The sequence below is a fragment of the Polypterus senegalus genome, chromosome 14 (genome assembly GCF_016835505.1).
Source record: "Polypterus senegalus isolate Bchr_013 chromosome 14, ASM1683550v1, whole genome shotgun sequence".
NCBI lineage: Eukaryota > Metazoa > Chordata > Cladistia > Polypteriformes > Polypteridae > Polypterus > Polypterus senegalus.
In genome coordinates this window covers 85,896,207-85,922,073 of record NC_053167.1, presented here as the reverse complement: position 1 = coordinate 85,922,073, position 25,867 = coordinate 85,896,207, and the positions used below count along the sequence as shown (strand labels likewise).

The 25,867-nt window shown below is 36.1% G+C and overlaps 1 protein-coding gene across 2 annotated transcripts in view; it reads right to left on the bottom strand.

The window, feature by feature from the left end:
* Positions 1 to 471: 471 nt before the first annotated feature.
* Positions 472 to 25,867, bottom strand: part of cop1 (COP1 E3 ubiquitin ligase) — a 91,108-nt gene continuing 65,712 nt past the window's right edge. For both annotated transcript variants that reach the window (XM_039734787.1, XM_039734788.1), the window contains 6 exons: positions 15,912 to 16,028; positions 14,759 to 14,876; positions 13,400 to 13,524; positions 11,892 to 12,052; positions 4,539 to 4,583; positions 472 to 635 (listed from right to left, as the gene is read on the bottom strand). In XM_039734787.1, the coding sequence (XP_039590721.1) occupies positions 618 to 635; positions 4,539 to 4,583; positions 11,892 to 12,052; positions 13,400 to 13,524; positions 14,759 to 14,876; positions 15,912 to 16,028 (584 nt within the window). In that variant the 3' untranslated portion in view covers positions 472 to 617. The remainder of the gene's footprint in view (positions 636 to 4,538; positions 4,584 to 11,891; positions 12,053 to 13,399; positions 13,525 to 14,758; positions 14,877 to 15,911; positions 16,029 to 25,867) is intronic.

Genomic DNA, 25,867 nt, shown 5'->3' with positions numbered 1-25,867 from the left:
TGCTGCACATGATGCCCTCAATGATAGTTGCTTATCAGCATTGACTGGATTTTTCTGAACAATGGCCTACTTCTTACTGCTCACAGATATACCAAACTGTAGTTGATGGACACATTCAACATATTGTACCTACTCCATCTGTTACATGGTATACACATTTTTTTCCTACTTTACAGTATTCTTTGATGTAAAAGGTAAAAAAAAAAAAAAAGTTCAAGGCTTCACCCAAATAAATACAAAATATCTAAAATTAGTGGTAGAAATGCCACTAGATTGTTGAAAAAAAAAAAAAGACAACAGTTTACAAAATGTAAGTTAATAAACTTTATTCAAAATGAAAGTTGAATAGACTTTTTCTTTTGTTAATATGCCACATATAAAGAAATATGGTCTCTCCACATCAAATCAGAGTCCGTTTGTAGTCTTTATACAGGTAACTCGGTGATAAAAATAAAAAACAATTGAAAAATATTATAATCCTTTACAAATATTCTGGTAGATGTTCAAAAATGGCTTCAAGTCCACTTTTCTTTCCCCTACCCTTACCAAGATTAAAAAAAAGAAAAAAAAATGCTAGGTATACAATTTGGTTGGTCAACTCCAGGAAAAGGTTTCTCTCATACAAGCTCCAGTACCTAAATGAGAACAGAAAACAAGATCATGAGTTAATGTTGCTTGAGCATGAGAAAAATGCTATATAAATAAAATATATTATTACAGTAACAAATGGAATTACCTATACAGACTGAACCATTCTATTTGTTAATACTGTTCATAAGAGATGAAATTTACAATGCAAATTAGAAAACAAGAATGCAGCTGTTTTGTAAAGTGCAAGCTATCACAGAAGACAGACAGACTTGGAAAATACAGTGGTGTGAAAAACTATTTGCCCCCTTCCTGATTTCTTATTCTTTTGCATGTTTGTCACACAAAATGTTTCTGATCATCAAACACATTTAACCATTAGTCAAATATAACACAAGTAAACACAAAATGCAGTTTTTAAATGATAGTTTTTATTATTTAGGGAGAAAAAAAAATCCAAACCTACATGGCCCTGTGTGAAAAAGTAATTGCCCCTTGTTAAAAATAACCTAACTGTGGTGTATCACACGAGTTCAATTTCGTAGCCACCCCAGGCCTGATTACTGCCACACCTGTTTCAATCAAGAAATCACTTAAATAGGAGCTGCCTGACACAGAGAAGTAGACCAAAAGCACCTCAAAAGCTAGACATCATGCCAAGATCCAAAGAAATTCAGGAACAAATGAGAACAGAAGTAATTGAGATCTATCAGTCTGGTAAAGGTTATAAAGCCATTTCTAAAGCTTTGGGACTCCAGTGAACCACAGTGAGAGCCATTATCCACAAATGGCAAAAACATGGAACAGTGGTGAACCTTCCCAGGAGGGGCCGCCAACCAAAATTACCCCAAGAGCGCAGAGACGACTCATCCGAGAGGTCACAAAAGACCCCAGGACAACGTCTAAAGAACTGCAGGCCTCACTTGCCTCAATTAAGGTCAGTGTTCACGACTCCACCATAAGAAAGAGACTGGGCAAAAACGGCCTGCATGGCAGATTTCCAAGACGCAAACCACTCTTAAGCAAAAAGATCATTAGGGCTCGTCTCAATTTTGCTAAAAAAACACCTCAATGATTGCCAAGACTTTTGGGAAAATACCTTGTGGACTGGTGAGACAAAAGTTGAACTTTTTGGAAGGCAAATGTCCCGTTACATCTGGCGTAAAAGGAACACAGCATTTCAGAAAAAGAACATCATACCAACAGTAAAATATGGTGGTGGTAGTGTGATGGTCTGGGGTTGTTTTGCTGCTTCAGGACCTGGAAGGCTTGCTGTGATAGATGGAACCATGAATTCCACTGTCTACCAAAAAATCCTGAAGGAGAATGTCCGGCCATCTGTTCGTCAACTCAAGCTGAAGCGATCTTGGGTGCTGCAACAGAACAATGACCCAAAACACACCAGCAAATCCACCTCTGAATGGCTGAAGAAAAACAAAATGAAGACTTTGGAGTGGCCTAGTCAAAGTCCTGACCTGAATCCAATTGAGATGCTATGGCATGACCTTAAAAAGGCGGTTCATGCTAGAAAACCCTCAAATAAAGCTGAATTACAACAATTCTGCAAAGATGAGTGGGCCAAAATTCCTCCAGAGCGCTGTAAAAGACTCATTGCAAGTTATCGCAAACGCTTGATTGCAGTTATTGCTGCTAAGGGTGGCCCAACCAGTTATTAGGTTCAGGGGGCAATTACTTTTTCACACGGGCCATGTAGGTTTGGATTTTTTTCTCCCTAAATAATAAAACCATCATTTAAAAACTGCATTTTGTGTTTACTTGTGTTATATTTGACTAATGGTTAAATGTGTTTGATGATCAGAAACATTTTGTGTGACAAACATGCAAAAGAATAAGAAATCAGGAAGGGGGCAAATAGTTTTTCACACCACTGTATGTCTGACTGATGGCCTAGTGAAAATGGCTTTCAATTTCAACACAGAAAAGGTAGGCCTTGTTTTGTTTTTCACAAAAAGTTCAAAAATTCTTGTGCTTAATTTGTACTTGCTGCAGTGATCCAACAGGCACGTTATGTAAATTTTCACTTTAATCAAGAAGATGACTAATTGTAATTAGCTGGCGATTCCAATAACAATGAGAATTCTTTGTAAATGTGCCAGACACCTTACATATTCCATTGGCCTTACATAATCTGTACATATTCTGCCACTTAAATATAAAGTGCTCAGAAATATTAAAGGAACACTTTGAAAACACATCAGATGTCAATGGGAAAAAAAAATCATGCTGAATATCTATACTAATATGGACTGGGTAATGTGTTAGGAACAAAAGGATGCCACATCGTTTGATGGAAATGAAAATTATCAATGTACAGAGGGCTGAATTCAAAGACACTCCGAATATCAAAGTGAAAAAATGATGCAGCAGGTTAGTCCATTTTTCCGAAATTTCATTGCAGCAACTCAAAATCATACTCAGTAGTTTTTATGGACCCCACGTGCTTTTATGCATGCCTGACAATGACACAATGGATGGTGTCTTGGGGGATCTCCTCCCAGATCTGGACCAGGGCATCACTGAGCTCCTGAACAGTCTGAGGTGCAACCTGGCGGCGTCGGATAGACCGAAACCATGTTCCAGAGGTTTTCTATTAGATTTAGGTCAGGCGAGTGTGTGGCCCAGTCAATGGTATCAATTCCTTCATCCTCCAGGAACTGCCTGCATACTCTCTAACCACATGAGGCAGGGCGTTGTCGTGCACCAGGAGAGACCCAGGACTCACTGCACCAGTATAGGGTATGACAATGGGTCCAAGGATTTCATCCCAATACCTAATGGTAGTCAAGGTGCCATTGTCTAGCCTGTAGAGGTCTGTGTGTCCCTCCATGGATATGCTTCCCCAGACCATCACTGACCCACCACCAAAATGGTCATGCTTAACCATGTAACAGGCAGCATAACGTTCTCCACTGCTTCTCCAGACCCTTTCACATCTGTCACAAATACTCAGGGAGAACCTGCTCTCATTTGTGAAAAGCACAGGGAGCCAGTGGCAGACCTGCCAAGTCTGGTATTGTATGGCAAATGCCAATCATGCTCCACAGGGCTGGGCAGTGAACACAGGGCCCCATTAGAGGAAGTCGGACCCTCAGGCCACCCTCGTAAAGTCTGTTTTTGATTGTTTGGTCAAAGACATTCACACCAGTAGTCTGCTGGAGGTCATTTTGTAGGGTTTTGGCAGTGCTGTTCCTCCTTGCCCAAAGAAGCAGATACCGGTCCTGTTGATGGACTAAGGACCTTCTACGGATCTCTGTCCAGCTCTCCTAGAGTAACTGCCGGTCTTCTGGAATCTCCCCCATACCCTTCAGACTGTGCCGAGAGACGCAGCAAACTTTCTGGCAATGGCACGTATTGATGTGCCATCCTGGAGAAGTTGAACTACCTGTGCAACCTCTGTAGGGTCCAGGTTTCATCTCATACTACAAGTAGTGACACTGACCATAGCCAAATGCAAAACTAGTGAAAAAACAGTCTGAAAATGTCAGTGGCCTCTACCTGTTAAACCGTTTCTGTTTTGGGGGGTCATCTCATTGTTGCCCCTCTAATGCACCTGTTGTTAATTTCATTAACACCAAAGCAGCTGAAACTGATTAGCAATCTCCTCTGCTACTTAACTGACTAGATCAATATCCCAGAAGTTTCATTGACTTGATGCTATACTCTGATTAAAAGTGTTCCTTGTGTTCCTTCCTAATTGTTTTGAGCAGTATATTTTTGACAATTGAACACAACAGAGTTAAAGCTGCTTGCTCAGGGTCACAGAAGAGAGATGGAAGCAGTGCTTGATGGTATCTTCAGTCAACACATTAATATTTGCTACAGTTTAACAGTTGCTATGCAACACCTACCCCAAGTAGCATTTTTCATTCAGACAGAATAGTGTGTTTTAAAAGAACAACAAATAAACCCTTGTGTAACTTTAACCTCACCTTAATAGTGCCTTGACTATTGGCAGCAATAAGCACATTAGACTCCTGTAAAAAAAAAAAAATAAATAAATAATAATAATAAATGGGACTTTAGGATATATGCATTATAAAAATACTGGCTTCTCTAAGTAAAAATTAGACATCTAATGAAGATTCAGCATCACTTCACCCATAAATGTTATTTTCAGGTTATTTGGCATCACCCTTAAAATTAAAAAAAAAAAAAAAAGAATAAACGAACTGGCAAAAGAATGAACCACATAAACTTTATCAAGAGGATGTTTTCATTATTATGTTGTTGATCACAACTGAAACGCATTCTTGCCGCTGACAACAGTATAGGACCTGAAACATTTTATATCAATACATAACAATTCTATTATAACCAGGCATTTCTTTTCAATAAAGCTCATAAATTCAATGTACTAGAAAGCAATTTCTATAAAAATCCCATCAAGTCGAGTTTTGAAGGTCCCCGAAGTACTACTACCTTGCACAGTACTTATTCTAAAGTTTTCTCTTTGAAGAAATAATCATGTTCACATAAATTGTACCTTTTACAAGTTTCCATTGGTGTTTCTCTGTTTTTGTTGAAGAAATCATTTTAAAATAACAGATGGAATAAACCAAACTAATAACCTTTAAAAGGTTCATCATTTAAATCATATCACTCAATAACACCCATTTGCTTAAACTAAAAAGGTTAACTCCTTCAAAATTTTCTTGCAGCTCGGTGTTCTGGAATAGACCTAGTTTTCTTTTTTTTCTTCTCTGGATTTCTGCTAGAGCTACAGAGTCATTTTTGTAATCTGGCGATTAAAACTGCATATAATATTCCAAAAGAAACCTCACACATGTATAATATAGCTTTAATTATAAATTGTCTTGACTTTTATTTCAAAACTATGGGCTATATAATGTAACATCCTATTTACATTCTTAAATGCATCTGTACAGGGTCTGGATGTAGACAATAGGATATCCCACCAGATCAGCACTTTCACTACAACTAGAACACTAGTTATGAAAGCCTTACTCAGTAAGTATGAGTTTCGTGTTCTGCTGCATTGTAGTTTAATTACACTGAAGTTGTATAGTTTTGCTTGTTACTGTTACTTTGTCTATTACTATTGCCATGCTTTGTAACTTATAAATGTCTGAATTTGTTTTATTTAGCTTAAAATTACACCACAACAAGCAAAACACATCTGAATCGTGAGCACACAATACAATATTCCACAAAATGAACCCCACTGGCTATTTTAGAACAGCATTAATGAATTCTTGCCAAATTCTGAAAAAGCTTTGGACCCTTCCTCTTTTGGAAAATTAGATTTTTTTTTCCTAGCTTCAAATAATATGAAACATTGAGTTCCATTGACTTTTAGGAGTTGGATTCTTCCATTAAGTTAACATGCAGGTAGCATTAAATCAGTGGACAGCAGATTTATAACATCGTAATCTTATCCTGTCTGGTGTTACTCCAAATAATTCTTTTTGAGGACTGGGTGCATATGTAAATCTGGCACTTGCAAAGATTTACAAAACTTAAAGGTGTATGATGATATTGTTTACAAATTAAGATTTAGTCCATGACTGACTATTGATACTTTGAATCATTCAGAGTAATAGGCCTATCTAAATTATGCCAAAAAAAAACATCTAGGAATTTGTGCTGTGTTTTTGTAATTACTACCTACAACATATTCAAGTGTAGATATTAATGGAATATTAAGAACATGGGGCAAGTTCCATTTGGCAAAATTTCTAACCTGTTCATTAAACCAAAAACTTGGTGTGGCTCGAAGTTTACATTTGACTGTTTACTAATCAACAGACACAAATACATTGTTAATAAATGTTTTCTTGGAGATGTATGAAACACTGTGGAAGTCAAAGAAGGATGACTAGTATATCATCATGCACTGAAACAGTAGAGAACAGCATCTGCAACCTATATTTTTCTTTCATATTTTAAGCAAGTGATGAACAATTGAATTGATAATAAACAGCCAATAGTTGCTGATGGCTGGAGAACAAAGCAAAGCATATGAAGAGGAGTTTGAAAAGTAATTCCTTTCCAAAGGAAACAAAGCTTGCTATTCCGTTTAGATTTTCACAGAGTTGCCTTTTTAATGGGCATTCCAATAGAATTAAATTAGAGGCAAATCTAACTTTAAAAAAGGGATGTATACAGTAAAGAAGAAATAGGTTTTAGAAGGGTATTGGTTTTCACAATATTAATTCTACCTACTAAAGAAATAACTAATATTTTTTTTATTATTTAATTATTGTTTGATGCTTCTACAGTACTGGCAAAATTAAAATTACACAAAAAGAATTTGCATTTTGTCTAACTGGAGAAAAAAAAAAGATATTCAAATTAATTTTGGACCCAGTGACCCTGTAATTGTTTTTCAAATACACTGACTAGTACTCTGTGGTGGGCTGGCGCCCTGCCCGGGGTCTGTTTCCTGCCTTGCTCCCTGTGTTGGCTGGGATTGGCTCCAGCAGACCCCCGTGACCCTGTGGTTGGGCTATAGCGGGTTGGATAATGGATGGATGACTAGTACTGATAAGTTTGGATCCATGACACACAGTAGTACCATATTATTAAACAGGCAGAGTGAGAATGACACTTTTTGACCAATTCCTTCATTTTTAATCACTTTGTAATGTCTCAATGTGGTGTTATGGGTCCACAGCTCGTTAAGCAAAGGCCATTCATTTTAAATAGGTAATCGATGTGCTCGCGGCTTAGTGAGGGGACGTTGGGCCATAGTGGGCCGCGGGACGATCCGTAGGGTGTGGGCGTTTCTCACCTAGTGCACAGGTGAGGAACTGCCCACATTCATGATTGTCCCGTGGCTAATGCTGCAGCTGCTGTGGCCCTCGTCATTTTAAAAAGAAGTGCGAGTCAGTTTTAAGGGGAAAAAAAAAGTGGAAAGAGAAAGGAAAGGAGAGGACGGAGGTTACCGGGAGCAGGAGAGGAAGCAGGTCGGTGTAAGAGAGAGAGAGAGAGAGAGAGCGCAAGAGAGAGCGGACGGGCGAGCGAATGAGCGCTCGTGGACAGCTGCGTGGAAGCTGGGTGTTAGGCCGACACCCAGGCGTTTGTGTTGATGTCGCTCCCGCTGAGCGATCAGGTAGCGGGAGTGACCAGGGAAGGCGACTGGCCGCAGAGAGGCCATTGAAAGGCAGCGGAAGTCGGGAGACTTGGTGGTGGGAATCCCCAACGTGAGCGACCTGGCCGTTGGTGGAAACCAAGTTCTCCGGGACTGGGATGAGTGCCATACCGGAGCCAGGGATCGGGAGGTCTCCAGTCTCGTGTGTGTGTGTCTAGAAGAGGGCAGCTGCAAAGAGCGTCTTGCCTGCTGCTTGGCCCAAACGGGATAAGCAGGTGAGACGCTAACAGAAAATAAGCACGGAGCTTGTTTGTTGTTTTTAAGACTGCTTCCAAGAGAAGATTTTAACCTCTGGTTTTAAGGATGTGTTTTTTTCTATTTATTGGTTTTATCCCCCACGTTCTTTTATGGATTATTTGATGAAGAATTTGAATTGAAACTGCACTATTTATGGAACACTGTTTTTGTTGACTGTTTTTAATAAAAGCACTTTTGCACTTTTTACCTTCCCCTTGCTGGAATTATTTGCCTCCACTGACTGGCTCACTCGGTAACATTATCGACGGTGTTGGGTTCAAGGGTTCCCAAACATCAAAGGGAGCGTGGAGCCAGAACCCACATCGTCACACTCAACCTATCTACTTCTGTTACTTGCTTAAAAAGCTTTTAGGTATACATTTTGGTCTTTGTGGTAGTTGTCAAAGCTGCATGTTTTGAACTTACTGAGTTTCAGTTTATGAACTTCACAAACTGCAGCAAATCTTGCTGGAAAAGTAAAGTGTATTTGGTTATGACATAATTCATGTAGTACTAAAATAAAGTGGGACTTTCTATACCGTTGTGTGATAGGCTGGTATGATCACTTGGAGAGGCTCACTGAATTAACAAGCTAGTTAATTCTACAGTATCTAATCTAACTACTGTTTTTCCCCCCAAGACAAAATAAGGATTTACTACAATGTGCATCATATAGACCAATTACACCTCTGAATAAGGTTAAAATACTCTCCAAAGCTATAGTTAGAAGGATTGAGAAAGTGCATCCTTCGGTAATATCACAAGACCAAACCAGATTCATTAAAGGCAGATACTTAGCTTCAAGCCTTTGCCATCTGTTTAACATAATATACTCAACTACAACACTGAACACATCAGAGGTGTTATCTTTGGATGCAGAAAAAGCCTTTCACAGAGCCGAATGGACTATGTATCTATTCACCATATTGCACAAATTTGGTTATGGCCCAAATATATCAACATTGATAAATTACTTTATACCAGTCCTGAAGCTTCAGCTCGTATTAACAAAATGAGCTGGGACAACTTTAAACTAGAACCAGGTACTGAACAAAGGTGCTCTCTATCACCATTGCTTTTTTGCAATATCCATTGGCCATTCATTTTCAGAATACAATGATATAGGGCATTACCAAAGGAGGACTCAAACAGAAAATATTAATATATGCAGATATATGGTACTGTGGCGGACAGCTGGGGGCCATGCCCAGCCAGGACACCTGGAAGGACTGGGAGAGGGACTATACCTTCCCTGGGCCATGAGAGGGCAGCTGCCCTGGTTTGTATGGGGGCCACGGGAATGAAGCATAGAAGCTCAGAAGCTCAGCCCTAATGGGGCTCATGGTCAGCCCAGGGGAGCCCCTGCAGGACTGTGAAGCCCTGGGACACCCGGAGTGCTTCAGGGTGCTAATGCGGGACTTCTGCCACACCAGGAAGTGCCACCAGATCGTCAAGGAGCACCTGGAACACATCTGGCTGGTTATAAAAGAGGCTGCCTTTCTCCAGTCAGAAGCCGGAGTTGGGAGGTGAAAGACCAAGCTCGGGAGGAGGAAGACAAAGCTCGGGAAGAGAGGAGTAAAGGCGGCAGGAATATGAAGATTGAAGGAAAGAAGGAACTGAGTTTGTGCTAACTAAAGCATTGTGTCGGGTAGTGTTAAAGGAAATCATAATAAACATGTGTGTTTATGGACATTTGGTGTCTGTCTGTGCCCGGGGGGCTGTCTTTTCACAGGTACATTATACATTAGACCCACAAATATCTTTACTATTAGTTCTTATTGCATTAGCAGAATTTCTAAAGACATCTGAACTCAAAATTAATGTAAACAACAGTGGGCTTTTCCAATGAATTTTCTAGCACACCATACTAGGTTGGATGTCTATCAATAGTGGAAAGAATCAATACTGTCAAGATGAACATCCTTGTTAAGCTTCTACAGTGGTACCTTGGTATAGGTCCTTAATCCGTTCCAGATCCTTGGACGTATACCAAATATGACGTATACCAAACAAATTTTTCCCATAAGAAATAAAGGGAAAATGATTAATCCAGTCCCAAGAAAAAAATCCTATTGTTATTGGCATATTATACATTGATGGAGTTGTATAAAATAATTGAAACACTGCTTAATACTAAAATACATAAATACAAAAGCAATTAGATGAAATAAATGAAAATGTAACCTCACTTTACCTTTTAATAACATCTTTGTTTTCCACAATCGTAGATACCGTCGTTCTCGGCATACGGTATGCAGCAGCCAAGTTCCGGATATGCATGCCACCTTCATACTTTTCAACAATCAATTCAAATTTACGCGAGAAAACACAAAAATCACATGAAAATTCACAGAGAATTATAGCGCGGGTTGTTCACTGAATGCTAGCAACTGGTGTACTGATGCTCGTAGGTAGTTGTGGCTTTGTCTTGAGAGAGGTAAACAAGGGTAGCGTGCGGTGTTCTAGCATGTGAGTCGTATTACAAACAAAGGTTGTATACCAAGAAAAATTTTTTGCGTCCAAACAGGACGTATACCAAGTTGGACTTATTCCAAAGCAGACATATACCGAGGTACCACTGTATTTCTATTTCAGATCAACCCTATATACATCAACAAATTGTTCTTTAAGAAACTAGACTCAATTATACCCTCATTAATCTGGAATGCGAGACGTTCACATATAAAAAAAGACAACTCTACAAAGATATAAAGCAGAAGGTAGCACAGCACTACTTGATCTTCAAATTTTACTACCGTGTGTCAAATATACAAACTATAAAGACCTAGATATTGGCACAAATTAATGAATTTACACCGGACTGATCAGCAATGGGAACTAAAAATCTTGCTTCTTTATATGCTCTGCTTTCTGCTCTGGTAAATACTAACTTCATCGAAATAAAAATATCGAAAAATATCTAAATTTAATTTTCAAGCAATACAATTTCTCCACTATTTCCAGAATTTAAAATTTTATTAAAAGACATCTACTCAATTTTACCTGGAAAAGAAATGAAACTCGGTCATGTACAGAATGCACTCAAGCTCTATATGCACAAAGCACTCAATAATTCAGCTTAAAATCTTTCATCAATCACGCTTATTTTGTTCAAAATGTATCCAGGGCAAAATGTAATTTGTGAGTGTTGCAATCTACATCCAGTATCAATAGGCCATATGTTTTGGGAGTGCACCAAATTAACAACATTTTGGACAACACTTTTTAAATACTTATCAGATAGCTCTGCTGTTACAATTACTCTTAACCATTAAACTATTTGGTGTACTACCAGATGGGCTTAAAGTGAATAAGGAAAAATTAATTGTAATAGCCTATACTGCACTAATGGCACACAGAATTATCTTGCCTAACTGGAAGAATCCCAATCTGCCTTTTATATCTCAGTGGTTAACTGATGTTTTATATTATATGAAATCAGAAAAAAAAAATCTAATTCTCGCTTATAGGATCTGTTCAAATCTTTTTTAAAACACGGCAAAACCTAAGTAAAAAAGATAAGGATAAACATTCAAGTAGGGTGAAAAAGATGTGTTTTTTCCTTTTCTATTGGCTGTTTTTCCCTCGGGTGGTGGATGAATTCCTGCTTCATTAGGCTTTGTTTGTTTTCTGTTTAATTTTAAAACTCTCTGTGGAGTCTTTTCTACATTGACATTAAAGGTATTGGTTGTGTAAGCTCTGCAAATTTTATCTGCTGGACTTTAAAATGTACTACTTTCTTGAAATAAATATTAATAAAAATATTAAAAAAAAGAATGATTAAATCTGTTTTTTTAGAACATTACATTATAACCTAATGATTGTTGCCAATGTTAAAAAACTAATAAAATTGCGGGGGAAGATATTACAGCCTGTATTATGATTAACAAATCAGCAAATGAACTAGCAAAGTAAAAACACAAGTCTTATTTACTTCATCAGGTAGTGCTCTCCAACACACAGCACTAACAAACTCGTTGGTGTCATCCTCCTTTTTGTCTTTATCAAGGACACTTTTCACTGTGTCAAACTTGAATGTTAGCAACGTTTTGGAAAGACCTTTGTAATATAAGTAGAGAGAGTTGTTCTCACTTCCTGCAATAAAAAAGGAAACAAAGATCAGTTTAGAAAAAATGTACATTTTTTAGATGATAGTAGTTTATTAATAATATTCAAATGTCTGCAAGCACAATTAATATCAAACCCAAAAACGCTGGTGACAATGCAACTCATACGTAGACATCCTGCAAACTATTTTCCTACAAAAGGTTCTATCCAAAAATAATTATACAAGTTTAAACATGTATATCATAGGTTGATCAAAAGTTAATGCAGACATGACATTCATTTTGAGTGGTTTTGGGCAATCTTTAAACACAGTAAAGGACAGGTTGCCCAAAATGCAGTTATCATTATAGCATATATGCAGTTAAATTGTACATCTCTGTTTAGTGGATTACTATTCTAAATTTCAACTTTCTAATACAAGCAGTACTTACAGAACACGACTAACAAACACTGTACTTTTAGGGGTCATGAACATGGGAGTGGTTTAATAAACTAATGGATTACTGCTTTACAGACTGAAAAAGAAATAATGAAAAAAGAAACTTAAGAAAGTAACACTGGAGAAACCAAGACAAAAAATATAATGTATCTCCTCTGTTCCATTTGTAGCTAAAATGTCTGGCTAAAAGTCTGTTATAGGTATAGTTGGTCTGCAGTACAGATCTTGAATTACAAATAATTATAATTTTACTAACATAAAAATCTATCATAAAAAGTTAACCTGTATTTAAAGAAATGTTAAATGTATATCAACATGTATAATTTTACTGTTAAAAAAAGTTTACTAAAATTCAAAATACAACTAAATCCATAATCACACATTTAACATGAAGAGTTTTAAATCTGTGACCTTTTGTTTTAAATTTAACCATTAGCAGCCAACACTAATGACTGCCTTTAGAGCTGTCTTCTAAAAACTAACTACTCATTGCTTAAGCTGAACTTTGCTACCAGTACAGTAGGTCGACGGTTAAATGTATTTTAATACTTTAATGCTCCTAATAATAAAAATATTTAAAAAGTTACACCTAATAATACCATATAAACAGAAAATTAAATTGATAAAAATTACTAAATAAATGAAGAGTACTGTATAAATCAATAGCTGCCTAGAAGCAAAAGAAGAAAATGCAAGGCACACTTATTTATAGAAAAAGAAAAAAATTCAGCTTCTACTACTGAAATGTCCTTATCAAAAATGTATATATCTCCAATGCAAGTGCTATATATAGTTATTCTCCAGCTGGCAATACAAGTCAAAAAGAATGAATTACATTTTATTTACACTTGCACAACATTTTTTAAAAGCAGGAAACCCATTATAAAATATTACATATCTGACATTTTTAAATAATTTAGAATGTAATAGCTTACCACAAGCAACATAGTCACCATTGGAAGCCAGACCCACAAAATTCTTCTCATTAATGTGACCCTTAAACGATCGCAAACAATGAGGCTTATTAACATTCCATAATTTGAGCTGACTATCTGTAGACCTGTGAAAAACACAAATAACAAGTACTGAAATTAAGCACCATATGGAGATAGAACTGAATGCTTCGAAGCGAATTAGTCAGAGACTAAAATAAGGCAATATTTGGATTTTTTTCCAGAAAGCAACTTGTAGATATCAAAGAAAACATTATTTATGATATCTCAAAGGCTTTATTTATATATTTACATTTCTTAACTAAATTTGCATCTACTGAGTTCAATGTACATGGCAACTGTGATGCTTATGCATTTCTAGGACACTAGGCTCTGGCTTTGCAATTGTAAATTTAACAAAGACAGATCAAGAGAATGTTACCGTCAGTTTATACAACACAATGCAATAGAATACAATGTATTTTTATATAGCCCAAAATCACTCAATAAGTGACACAATGGGCTTTAACAAGCCCAGCCTTTTGACAGCTCCTCAGCCTTGACTCTCTAAGAAGACTAGGAAAAACTCCCCCCAAAAAATTCTTGTAGGGAAAAAAAATGGAAAAACATTGGGAAAGGCAGTTCAAACAGAGACCCCTTTCCAGGTAGGTTGGGCATGCAGTGGGTGTCAAAAAAGGGGGTAAATACATAACAATACACAGAACAAAACACAAGTAATCGTCAAAAAGCTAAATGTTTTTCATTTTAATCGTGATGGAATACTTTGCAAACATCATTTAACATTTTCCTCACACTGTGTCAACTGGCCTAAAAAGCTAGAAATTGAGACTGATGCATCAAAAGGAGTGTTATTTTCCACAATGATTATTGTAAAACAATAACTTGCAGTAAGATTCATGTGGCTTTCCGTAAAAATCACATTATTTCATTCAATCCAGTTCAAAGTCATTGGGGATTGAAATTGCACTTTTCACTTAATCCAGTTCAAGGTTTTTAAAGGGGGTAAAGTGTATTCCTACGGCACTGGCTTCAAGGCAGGAAAAAAACTTGGACAGTAAAATCCAGTGCTTACTCAAATACTGTACACACCCTAACCTACACTCACACAGGACCAGGTGTGGAGCTTAAACCTAGGATACTGGATCTATGAACGCCCACTTAAAACAACGGCATTTTGTAATTAAAGCTGTGAAAAACAATCACACCTAAAATGCGACTTCTAAAGTTTTCAAAGTGTGCATGTGCAAATTGTTTAAATTACCTTGAATAACCAAGTATATAAAATCTGCAACAAATAAATACATTTTAAATTTAGATTAGAAATGTCGAGGATTAACTCACGCTGACACAATTTCTTCGCCATTAACAAACTTGGCATAAGACACTGCTTTGCGGTGACCTTTGAAAACCATGATAGGCTGCTTAGTGTTTCGGAGATCGTAGTAATGAACACAGTGATCTGTAAAGTAAACAAAACCAGTATTTTCAAAGTTAAAACTGCAATTTTTGGAGATTTAACAAAAGGATGAATTTATGTACTACAATTCATATTGGAAGATAAATTGACAGAAATATTACTATAATTTCAGAAATGCTAACACTTTTATACTCTTTAACAAAGGTGTTAAAAATAATTAAGCTTGCAGCAATAAAACACAATGTCAAAACATAGTTTTGTTTAGGAATTTAATAATTTTGAAGATTGGATTGAAGGTGGGATACTACATATCCATAATCACAATTGATTTCCACCAAGGTTAATGCCAAATTAATGTCACACATGACAAATGCTAAGTACTGAATGTAAACTACAAGTACTGCTTTTAGCTGAACAGTTTTTGTTCTAGTCCAGTCACTGACATACAGGTTAGGTGAGTAATCATACAAGTAGGTACTTAAAAAATCTAGACAGATTAAGGTATTATTCTTAATAAAATATATTGTACTGTATTTTTGATTAAAGGCATTATAAAACAATGTTTAACAAATAAAAAATACTTTACATGACAAAATATTGAAGAGCAAAGAGTAGTGTTCTGTTAGAATTAATCAGATACAAAAAATGTCACATTGCTGTTGAGATTTCCAAACGTATACTTCTTTTTAAATCAATGATATGGACTATGAAGTAGCTAACCATGACTGTTTAGAAACAATATGTTAAAATACTTTTAGTGTTTCTAAATGGTACAATTATATGCATTTAGAGGAAACAAAAAGGCATGGTAATTAAAAAAAAAGACTGGCAGCGAAATTCCAAAAACCTTTGTGATAAAGTAAAAGTATTAACATGTTTTTAATAGGTCTGATTTAAAGAAATGGTTATTGACATCTTCCTAAAGAAGACTGAAATGAATAGATTTTATTGTTGCACATTACTTAGTTTTGTCATTACAGTAATTGCAATTAAAGTGTACACTTGATGCAACACAAGCATCAAAAATCATTCTTAAGCAAGCAACAAAATTACACTGATCTTCAAAAATCAAGTTACCTGCACAGCCAAAAGCAAGGTGATAACGTGATGTGGGACTGAATTTCACACAGCAGACATTAGCCTTTGCTTCAATACTAGCTACAGAATTGTCCAGATTTGTAGACCATAATTTCACTGTAACACAAAAACATATTTAATTAAATGTAATCTTTCCCTGCAAATAGAAGCAAGAGTCATACACTCTCATAATAAATGATAATTAGTCAAACACTGTTCCAAAGTACTAATGAACAAATCAAGTATTACCCTACATGATAGTCTCTCTCTTATTTAATTGGTCATATCAAACTACATTTCACCTGATCTTGCTGCTCCCTCTAGTGTAAGAATCAATAATATTAAAGATGTTCAGCTGCTGCAAATTCAGTTCCCTATTTACCTGCAAAAACAATGTTTTAAATAGAATTGAAAGACTGAAATTGAGTAAAATACTATTTAATTTGCTTAGAAAGTTAAAGCAATAGCCACTATGTTTTCTTCTCTGGTAAAATCATGCTCACTGTCCTTTAACTTACAACTTATTTCACTTTCTCTGTACATACAAAAAAAAAAAAAACTATGTGAATGGTATAAAAATGGCACCCTATTAAATGTTTATAAATGTTAAAAAAACTAGAAAATGACACATTAAGTAGTGTACATTTAAAACTGCAGCATGAACTTTGCAGTCTTCTGTATGGTGTTATACCATTACAAAATCTCTAATGCCCTTTTTAAATACTGTGAAACCTTAGATAACAATAATGTCTTTTATTGTATAGTGGTTTCAAGTGCACCTAAATAAAATTGTCAGAGAGGAAAAAACCAAAAACAAAAAAAATATTCTTTGGTTAAACTTTAGTAATTCATGAAGACATGGAGTAACTGTATCAAAAACACAAACCAATATGAACTGAAATTCAATAAAAACGCATTTAACATAGAAAATTAATCAAGAATTATAAATTATACTGTACAAATGACAATGACCACTTTCTGTTTCTGTTTCAAACTACCATTAGAAAGATTTGTACAGCTTGCAGATATGAATTGCAATTGCAAGAATGCCAACATTTTTATGCATCTGAGAGGCAAGAGGCAGCATGCACTTATAAGTGCCTAAAATGATTTTCTAAGCTTAACAGAGGTTTTTGTTAAATTGTAATATTAGCCCTTTCATCCTCCCATTTTATAATTAACTTATCAAACTTTAAACGGCTTAATACTTACAATAAATTCATGCTGCTAGATTATTAGTGGTGTTTGGGGGGATTGATATAGCATGGGATTGCATCATTTTCTCTAGGATATATCCTTGAATCAGTGAGAACAAGTATTGTTGTTATTTTTTGCATCATGTGTACTTTAATTATAAGGATCTCTGTAACAGTGCTAACATGTGTGTTGTATTATCTGGGAATGCAATTTGTTAAGGAACAATATATTATATATATATATATATATATATATATATATATATATATATATATATATATATATATATAGCACCTTTCTCAAGAAACAATAACAAGCATTGTTTCCAAATTACAAAAGATAATGTACAGCAAACAGATGGATAGCTGCAATTTTAAACACATATACATATTCATACACTGTTTTAATATTGAACATTAGTTGACAGCCCTACTACAAAGATCAGGTTCATCCTACTAGGACTCTTCTAAAGCTATATTTAAATGTGCCAATGTACATGTTATTTGCTATAACAAGGTACTCTTGGTTTTATTAAGAACACTTATGAGACAACTGAAATCAATTTCCAAAAAAAAAAAAAATTCAATAAGGATAAATTGAGTCAAGGGTTTATCTTAATAATATACTATGTGATATTTATGTGGGGATATGATTACAATTGTAACTTCATCAAATGAAGGGATAAAAATAGGTATCAATGTATCACAGTGTATACTGTATTATGGCTACAAAAATAATAACAGGACTACTGCTCTGTAATGTCCTTGTGTGCCTTGAAAGGCACTTATAAATAAAATAAATTATTATTATTACTCAGATCGCAGCTATTTTATTATGAATATTTTGCTATCTTCACTAACATCTTTCGTTGCTGTTAACAAAGGTACAGCGGAACCTCGGGTCACAAACGTCTCGGACCACGTAAAATTGGGTTACGACCAAAAAGGTCACCAAACTTTTGCATCTGTTCAAACCACACACTCGGGTGACGAACAAGCCAGTTTCCCTTCCAGTTCGTATGCGACGATGATTTCCGCACGTGTTCAGTCTCTCCCTATGCATTCCCTGTGCAGCGAGAGAGAGAGTGTGAGAAGGCAGTTAAGAATGCACCGGGCTTGTTTTTAAAGAGACTGCTTCAAGCATTGTTTTAATCTTGTATTTAATGCAGACTTTTTCTATTGGATTTTAACCTCCACTTCACTTCTGTTTTTATGGGATCATTTATTTATTAAAGGACTCTGAAAGCACTGCACTTTACTTTGGACTTTGTTTTTGATTGTTGTTTTGTTGATTTTAATAAAAGCACTTGGCACTTTTTGCACCATTCGACAGCGACGGGTTTAAGGGCTCCCTGAAGTGAGATGGAAGCATGCAGCGAACCCGCATCTTCACAGACTTTACCTCAAAACTGTAATCTCCTCTCCACTCAGTTCCTCCTCACTTCCTTCATGCCAGACCTCGACTCATGCAAGGTTAGTTTTCTTGGTTGTTTATGGTTAGTTTTTGCATATATTATGGATTTTTCAAATGTTCATTTTTTTCCTTGTGCTTAAAACTCATTAAAAAAAGTGTTTACAGAGAGTGGTTCATAAGGCTATAGTGTGAACTCTTGCAATGTTAGTTTTCTCTGTTCAAGGTTTTCTGTGTTATTCAATGGTTTTACATTTAGTTTACTATTATACTGTGCATTCTATGGTATAATTAATTATTTTTGTGCTTAAAAATCTTTTCAAAAAATATATTTACATACAGCTCGTACGGTCCAGAACGGATTAATTGTATTTACATACAATCCTATGGGGGAAATTACTTGGGGTCACGACCAAATCGGGTTGCGACCAGAGTTTTGGAACTAATTACGGTTGTGACCCGAGGTTCCACTGTATCTGTTTCTCCAGCCAAGCAGGGTAAAGTTTACTTCATCCAGAGGCAGTCCTTACTTGTCTTTGCCATTCCTCAGTTTGTGCTTCATGAAATTCTTTCGTTTGTTGTTCATTTAAAGGCATAAATGATCAGCATACAATTCATTCACCATAATCATGTTAAACAAAACATCAGGTTGAGATGTAAAAACAAATGTGGTATTCCACAAACAATAAAAAGGTACAGTCTGATAAAAAGACAAAGGATAATCTCGTAACATTTTCAAAGTGTAATGAGTATATATAACTATTAGAGGAGTTTTGCAAGATTGAAAATCTAAAACTATCAAATAAATGGATCCAATTGTCATATTTTTAATAACATTGTCAGTAATTAAGATTTTTAATTAATCTCCTTAGCATTAATCCCAAGTATCACTCAGACTTGAAATTCTTTGTAAATACGGTAATTCCCAGAGTCAGACTAAGGCTGAGACGAAATTATCTGCTTTACAGTTCTAAGCATGAATAACTTTTGTGATACGATTCTGGTGCCATCTAGTGGATGAAATAACATAATACTGCAAAAAAAATCATGAATATTTCTATGCCTTCTACCAATTTATGGGAACTCATTAATATTCATGAGAGGGGTGGAGCCTTCAACAGAAAACACAATGGCAAAATGTCATAAAACCAATTTTAAAACAAACTGAAACACAATTGCTCAAATCGAATGACAGTGATGAAGATGTGAATCTGTTATCAGATGTTGATATGGATGGTAAAACTGAAACTATGGCACTACACTACTGTATTGCTGTGATATACCTGATGAATTTGGTAGCATTAATCTTCAGTGTAGTATGACAGTATCTGCATGACAAAAAGGCAAAAGGATTGCTATCAAGTGTAAGGACAAGAAAAACATTAGCCCCACATTCACTGTTCACAATGCAGCAACTGTCACTGCTTGGTCAGGGGAAATGTGAAAGACACTAAGCCTTAGGCTGTGGTAGCATACAATAAGGACGTATACTAAATCTTTACTTATACAGCTGTGGACATCAGATTTATCTTTCCTTACTGTAATTATGTTGACATTTTGGTATTTACAAATTTCTGGTACATCTAATAACATTTGTTCTTGTTAGAAAAAAAGGAATGTGGCTTGTTTTCCCGGTGGTAAACATAACAGTAAGGAAGCTACTGCACTGACAATCTAGGCAAAACAGCAAGCTAAACAAAAATTGTAAGATGTATAATGATAACTGAATTAATGCAACAGGGACTGGAAAGAAGCTAAATGTTCAATTTAATTTAAAATTAAAAACTGTACACATTTTAATATAACTGACATGTGCTTTCTCCATTGCAGGTTAAATCCTGTTTTTGTAAGTTAATCAAGCTTTTTTTTTTTTTTATAATCAACAGTAAAATTCTTATACATTATACTTATGACATATAACAAAACACATCATAAAGTGATTAGCCCATTTCATTATAGTAAACTTAGCCGGCATTTAGCTTTAATAAATCCTTGCTAACCTACTCTAATATATCTATATTTTTCAACTACGTGAAACTAGTCTACACTATAAAGATACTGGCCTCAGAGCACTAGTAGCATCAGCCAAATATATAGTGAAACAGGAGCAGCTAAAAGATGATTCTTTTTCTAGAGTGCACTGTCAAGGATTTTAGATTTTGCCAAGCATTTTTTTTAGAAATGTGACATTATTGGGCCCCAATGAAACCTTAATCTGCTGTCAACTTAAAGGATAAGTTGTCTTGGCTTGAAAAAATGTTTTTAAGCTTTTCCTCCATGGCCCATACTCTTCATCCAAAGCAGGCAAGGTATTTTTTTATAATTTATAGAATGTGCTTAACTTTAAAACACAATTTTGCACGGAAAAAGCATACACACCATTTTTGTAAATAAATCACTTCAACATGAAAAATTTTAAAAATAAATCATGTAATAAGTTTTAAAAAGTAGATCAAAAAGCAGTAATATATGCAAGACTGCATTTATCATCCACTAGAAAATCTAAAAAACATTTTTATATTCAATACCTCAAAATGTCTTTGAAAACATACTAAATATCCATCAATAAAAATGACTTCTACAAAAAAAAGTACCTTTGTGATCAGTTTACCACAGTTTTACACAAAAAAGACTAAAATTAAATAATTACCAAAAATGATAAAAATGTCAAAAAATAAGTGCAGCATTATACAATCTTACTTCTTAAGGTTGTTTGCTTTAAACTGAATTTGTAAATTAATTATAGGTCTTAAAAATGAATCATGAAAACCTCAACATTTCCAAAGTAGATAATCTCAGAAAAATATAAAACATCATCCTCTGAGATAGGGTTTGGATTTTAGTCCAATGTAAATCAAATTCACCAAGAAGAAGGTTTTGGTACAGATATTTTAGGGACCAGAAATACATTTAAACAGCTTTCAGTTTTGACCATTATTGTGAAATAAATACTTTATGCCCCAATTTTCCCTCTCTCTACCTTTTGTCTTTATGATAAATAAAAACATTGAAAAATGTTCATGTCCATATATCCAGTAGTGTAATGAAATACAAATTCCTTACTGTTGTACAGCATGGTGTCTTCAAGAGGGAAAAAGGTGAATAATTGTGTTCTATTTTGTTAATGTTCAACTATATTTATTTAACTAGAAAGGTTAAACATTTATCCTGAAAAATATCTCCCCCTTTATATTTCTCTGAATGTATGTATATGTATATACAGCATGTGTATGTGAAAAAGTTTAAGGGCTCAGATATTTTTGTTACAGTAATATAGTTGTCAGGATAATTTACCATTGCTGTGAGAAGGAGCAATTCAACCACCTTCATACCATTATGGAGACAATCCAGGCTTTAACGTTCCAGGTAGGGGAGCAATGGACATAGCTTGCTGAGGCAGAGGTATGAAACCAAACCTGTGCCACCCTCTAACAGGAATAATTATTGGGTCCGTCCCAGTTGTTACTTCAATTACACCCAAATGACAATACTGACAATTTTTTGTAGCATTCTAATGCACCACTGCCTGTCATCACTGGGAGCGCGCGGAATGGGTGCATGAACTGGTGCCATTTTGGAGGGGACCAGTAGAGCAGGCTTATTATATCCTCGATAAGCAGGCTGCCGATGCATATGACCAACTGCAAGCCGAGATATTGCTATGATATGGCATCAGCATGGACCAGCAGGCAAGGACATGTCAGGAGTGGCATTTTGATCCTAAGCAGCCAGCAAGCTCCTAGGCCTTCGACTTATGGGGCATAGTCATGCGCTAGCTGAGACCAGAAACAAATACTCCAAAAAAGATTGTGAAGAAGTAGCCCATGACTAGTTAATGAACGTCCTCCCCATTTTTCTCACCGAGCCAGTCCATAGGCTGGATATAAAAATCTATGGAAGGAACCCTTCAGCGACATCACGCAGCTTTGCAACTCGAGGAATCAGAAAACCTTGCTGATCACCGTAAATCTCTGACAGATGGGGTCGCTATTTCTAAGCTTGCCCACAGCACAAAAGATTTGACAATCAGACCACAGGAGAGACACAGTGTCACTCCCTGCTGCTACAAGTGCAGGGAGATGTGTCACAACAACACCTGCTGCCTCCATTTCAGTAAGCCAAAATACTGCAGTTGGGAGCGAGGAAAAACATACTGTTTAACAGCCAACTCACTGTTTCTTTTCACCAAGGTGGGTGTAAGAAATTGGCAAAAAGTCCCTGCACTTATTGATTCTGGCAGTAACATATCAATTGTTGCTGTTGTTAAAGGGCTATTAACCAGTTGCATTACAACACATTGGATGTGTATTCACTCTGGTGTCAGACCATGTTCCCCTATAGTGGATGGCATGTCACAATAAGTCGAATCCTAAAATGACCAGGTAGGTCTTGGATCTGCAACCGTTTCAGATCAAAGTCCCTCATTATCAAGGTCCTCTCCATGTCAATGCCGATAGTCTGTCCTGGGTTCATGACCTCTCAGTTTGGAACACCTGACCCAAAGGGTCTGGGCTGGGGGGTTGAGTCCTGTCACACACATACATATGGGGGACCAGTTTAAGGGCTCAGATATTTCTAGACCCACCTCTTCCTGCCAAGAGTCAATAATTTTGCAACCTCCATCACTTGACATGTCTATTTTGGAAAGATGTATCTACTGTATACAAGTTTTTTCTTTTGATGTGTCAATACCTTGGTTTGCCTTAGAGTGCCCCATTTATCTATACTCTTTGTCATTTTTGTTTATATTATATATCTATATAGATATACAGGGTGAGGCAGAAAGGACGGACGTCTTTGAAATGGCTAGAACTCACCACTAGGTGGAGTGACAGATGTGCGGTAGGTGGCGTTAGGTTCGTGAAGTCTTAGCATTTTTTTATTTTCTTTTTAGTTGAAGCCAAGGAGCCCTGGACGATAGAACACCACGTTTTTGCGTACAACTGTTTTGTCAAGAACAACCAATCTATTACCGCAGTTCAGCATGAGTTTCGCTGCCATTTCAATATCCACAGACATAAAGCTGTTCCTGCTTGTAACACTATCCTACGTTGGGTTAAAGCACTTCATACACGAGGTACACTAATGAACAAAAGACTGCCGGGGGCTAAATAAACGGCACGTACCCCTGAAAATGAGGAAAGCGTACCACTAGCCCTGCTGCGCAGTCCAAGTCGATCTGCTCGGAAGCATTCTTCTGAACTTGGCCTCAGTAATTGTTCGGTAAGGTGTATCTTGCATTTAGACCTGCATTTCCATCCCTACAAATTGGCCGTTGTGCAACAGTTGAAGGCCGGGGATTACGCACAGCGACTGAATTTAGCAAATGAAATGGAAGTAATTTTTGAGCAAAATGACAACCTCATTTTGTTCATGGGTGATGAAGCTCATTTTTATCTCAATGGCTTGGTGAATCAACAGAATTGTCTTTACTGGGCTTCTGAAAATCCTAAAAAATTACACGAAAGACCGTTGCACAGCCCGAAAGTGATGGTTTGGTGCGCTATGGACAGAGCGATGTTCAAAAGAGTGGAGGCCAACTTCCATGAACGCCTTCAGAAATGCATCAGTGATAACGGACACCACATGGGAGATGTTGTTTTCCACACTTGATTTTGTCAAATGCTATTTCAATATGAACTCAAATCTTTCAATAAATTTCTTTCTAAGAAAAAATTAACAATTTTGTGATTTTGTAAAAAACGCCCGTCCTTTCTGCCTCACCCTGTGTGTATATATATATATATATATATATATATATATATATATATATATATATATATATATATATATATATATATATATATATATATATATATAGTATATAGTATATTATAAACAAGGCAAGTTTGTTGTACCACATGAACGTCACTGACAGAATAAAACTGAATAATAAAAAAAAAAAGTGTTAACTTTTACAAGTAGCCAAAATTTGCACCAGGTGTTACAGAATCAAATCAAATGTATTTTTTTTTTTTATTATATTAACAATAACAGCAGCTCTCTACTCAAAATGTGGCGCGTCCGGACCCAAACCCAGAACTTTTTGGTTATAAAGCAGCAGTTCTTACCTCTGCACCATCCAAGAATACACGCCAACTTTCTGTTGATTGACATTTGAGCTTGGGTTTTTAAACTTATTGGCACCAACATATAAAATGAATGATTTTTTTTCTTTGGTTATACAGTAATCCCCTGCCTATCGTGGGAGTTACACTCCAGACCCACCCGCAATAGGTAAAAATCCGCAATATAGAAAGACCACATTTTTTTTTTTTTAGTTTAAGCCTTAAAATACCCATCCCACATGCTTTAAACACATGTAAACTTACTAAAACACACTTTGTAAACGCATATGACGTGTGGATGTCAGGCTAAGGATACGAGTAACATCTCTCTATTATAAAACATTTTAACTTCACGCAAGACAAGGCAGTGAGACAGGATAAGAGCTGCTGTACAGGCTTTTAAATGATTGACACACAGAGTGACAAGCTGAAAAACAAGCAGCACAGAGCCAGCACAAAGTCCACTTCTCCTTAGCGTGCATTGAGCTCTCCTCTTTCCCAACACGAAGTGGCATTAGCGTAGCACGCCTCGGGGGAGGGGTTGAGCGAAGCAAATGTGACCAAATTCCCAGCACTTCTCCCTAGGTGCATTCAGCCGTCACCAGCCGTGACCTGTGGAATTAGGTTCTTGTCATGAAATACTGCCAAAAGTTCAATGTCTGTGTGATAAGGCCACAGCACATTGCTTAAGAACTGTTCAAGATGTGTTTATAATGGAGAAAATTACTTTCAGTATGAATAACCAAATAAATCTGTTTGTCGATTTTTGGTCTAGGTGGATTGAGTATATAACCCCTATTGAACCAGATGTTTTTCTGTTATAGAACCTGTATTTTATGAATAGGTATTGTCTTTACATCCCCTGTCTTCTGTAAATAGTTTTTTTTTTTTCGTTTTTTTTTCTATAATTGAGAGATAACCCAAAGAGATATATTGATCTGTTTTAAGCCATGAAGAGCTTTTTTGATAATATATAAGCTATATCTGTTGTAAACGTGACAAAAGTCATAAACAGATGTATTGGATTGTATCTCTTTTCAATAAAACCTTAAATAAAAAAAAAACTGTTCCAGGACCACTCTGGTAATTCTGGGCCAACACTCATACTGTCGCTAGTGACCACTGGTTAATTCCTTGCTACTCCTCCATGAAGCCCAACTTACTCATTGTGGAAAATTTATGAACACTGAACATAGTTCAGTTAAGAGAGGCACACTAATTTACACCTAGCCTTTTATCCTACCCCATAAATATATTAAAGACTACGACATGTAGTAGTGT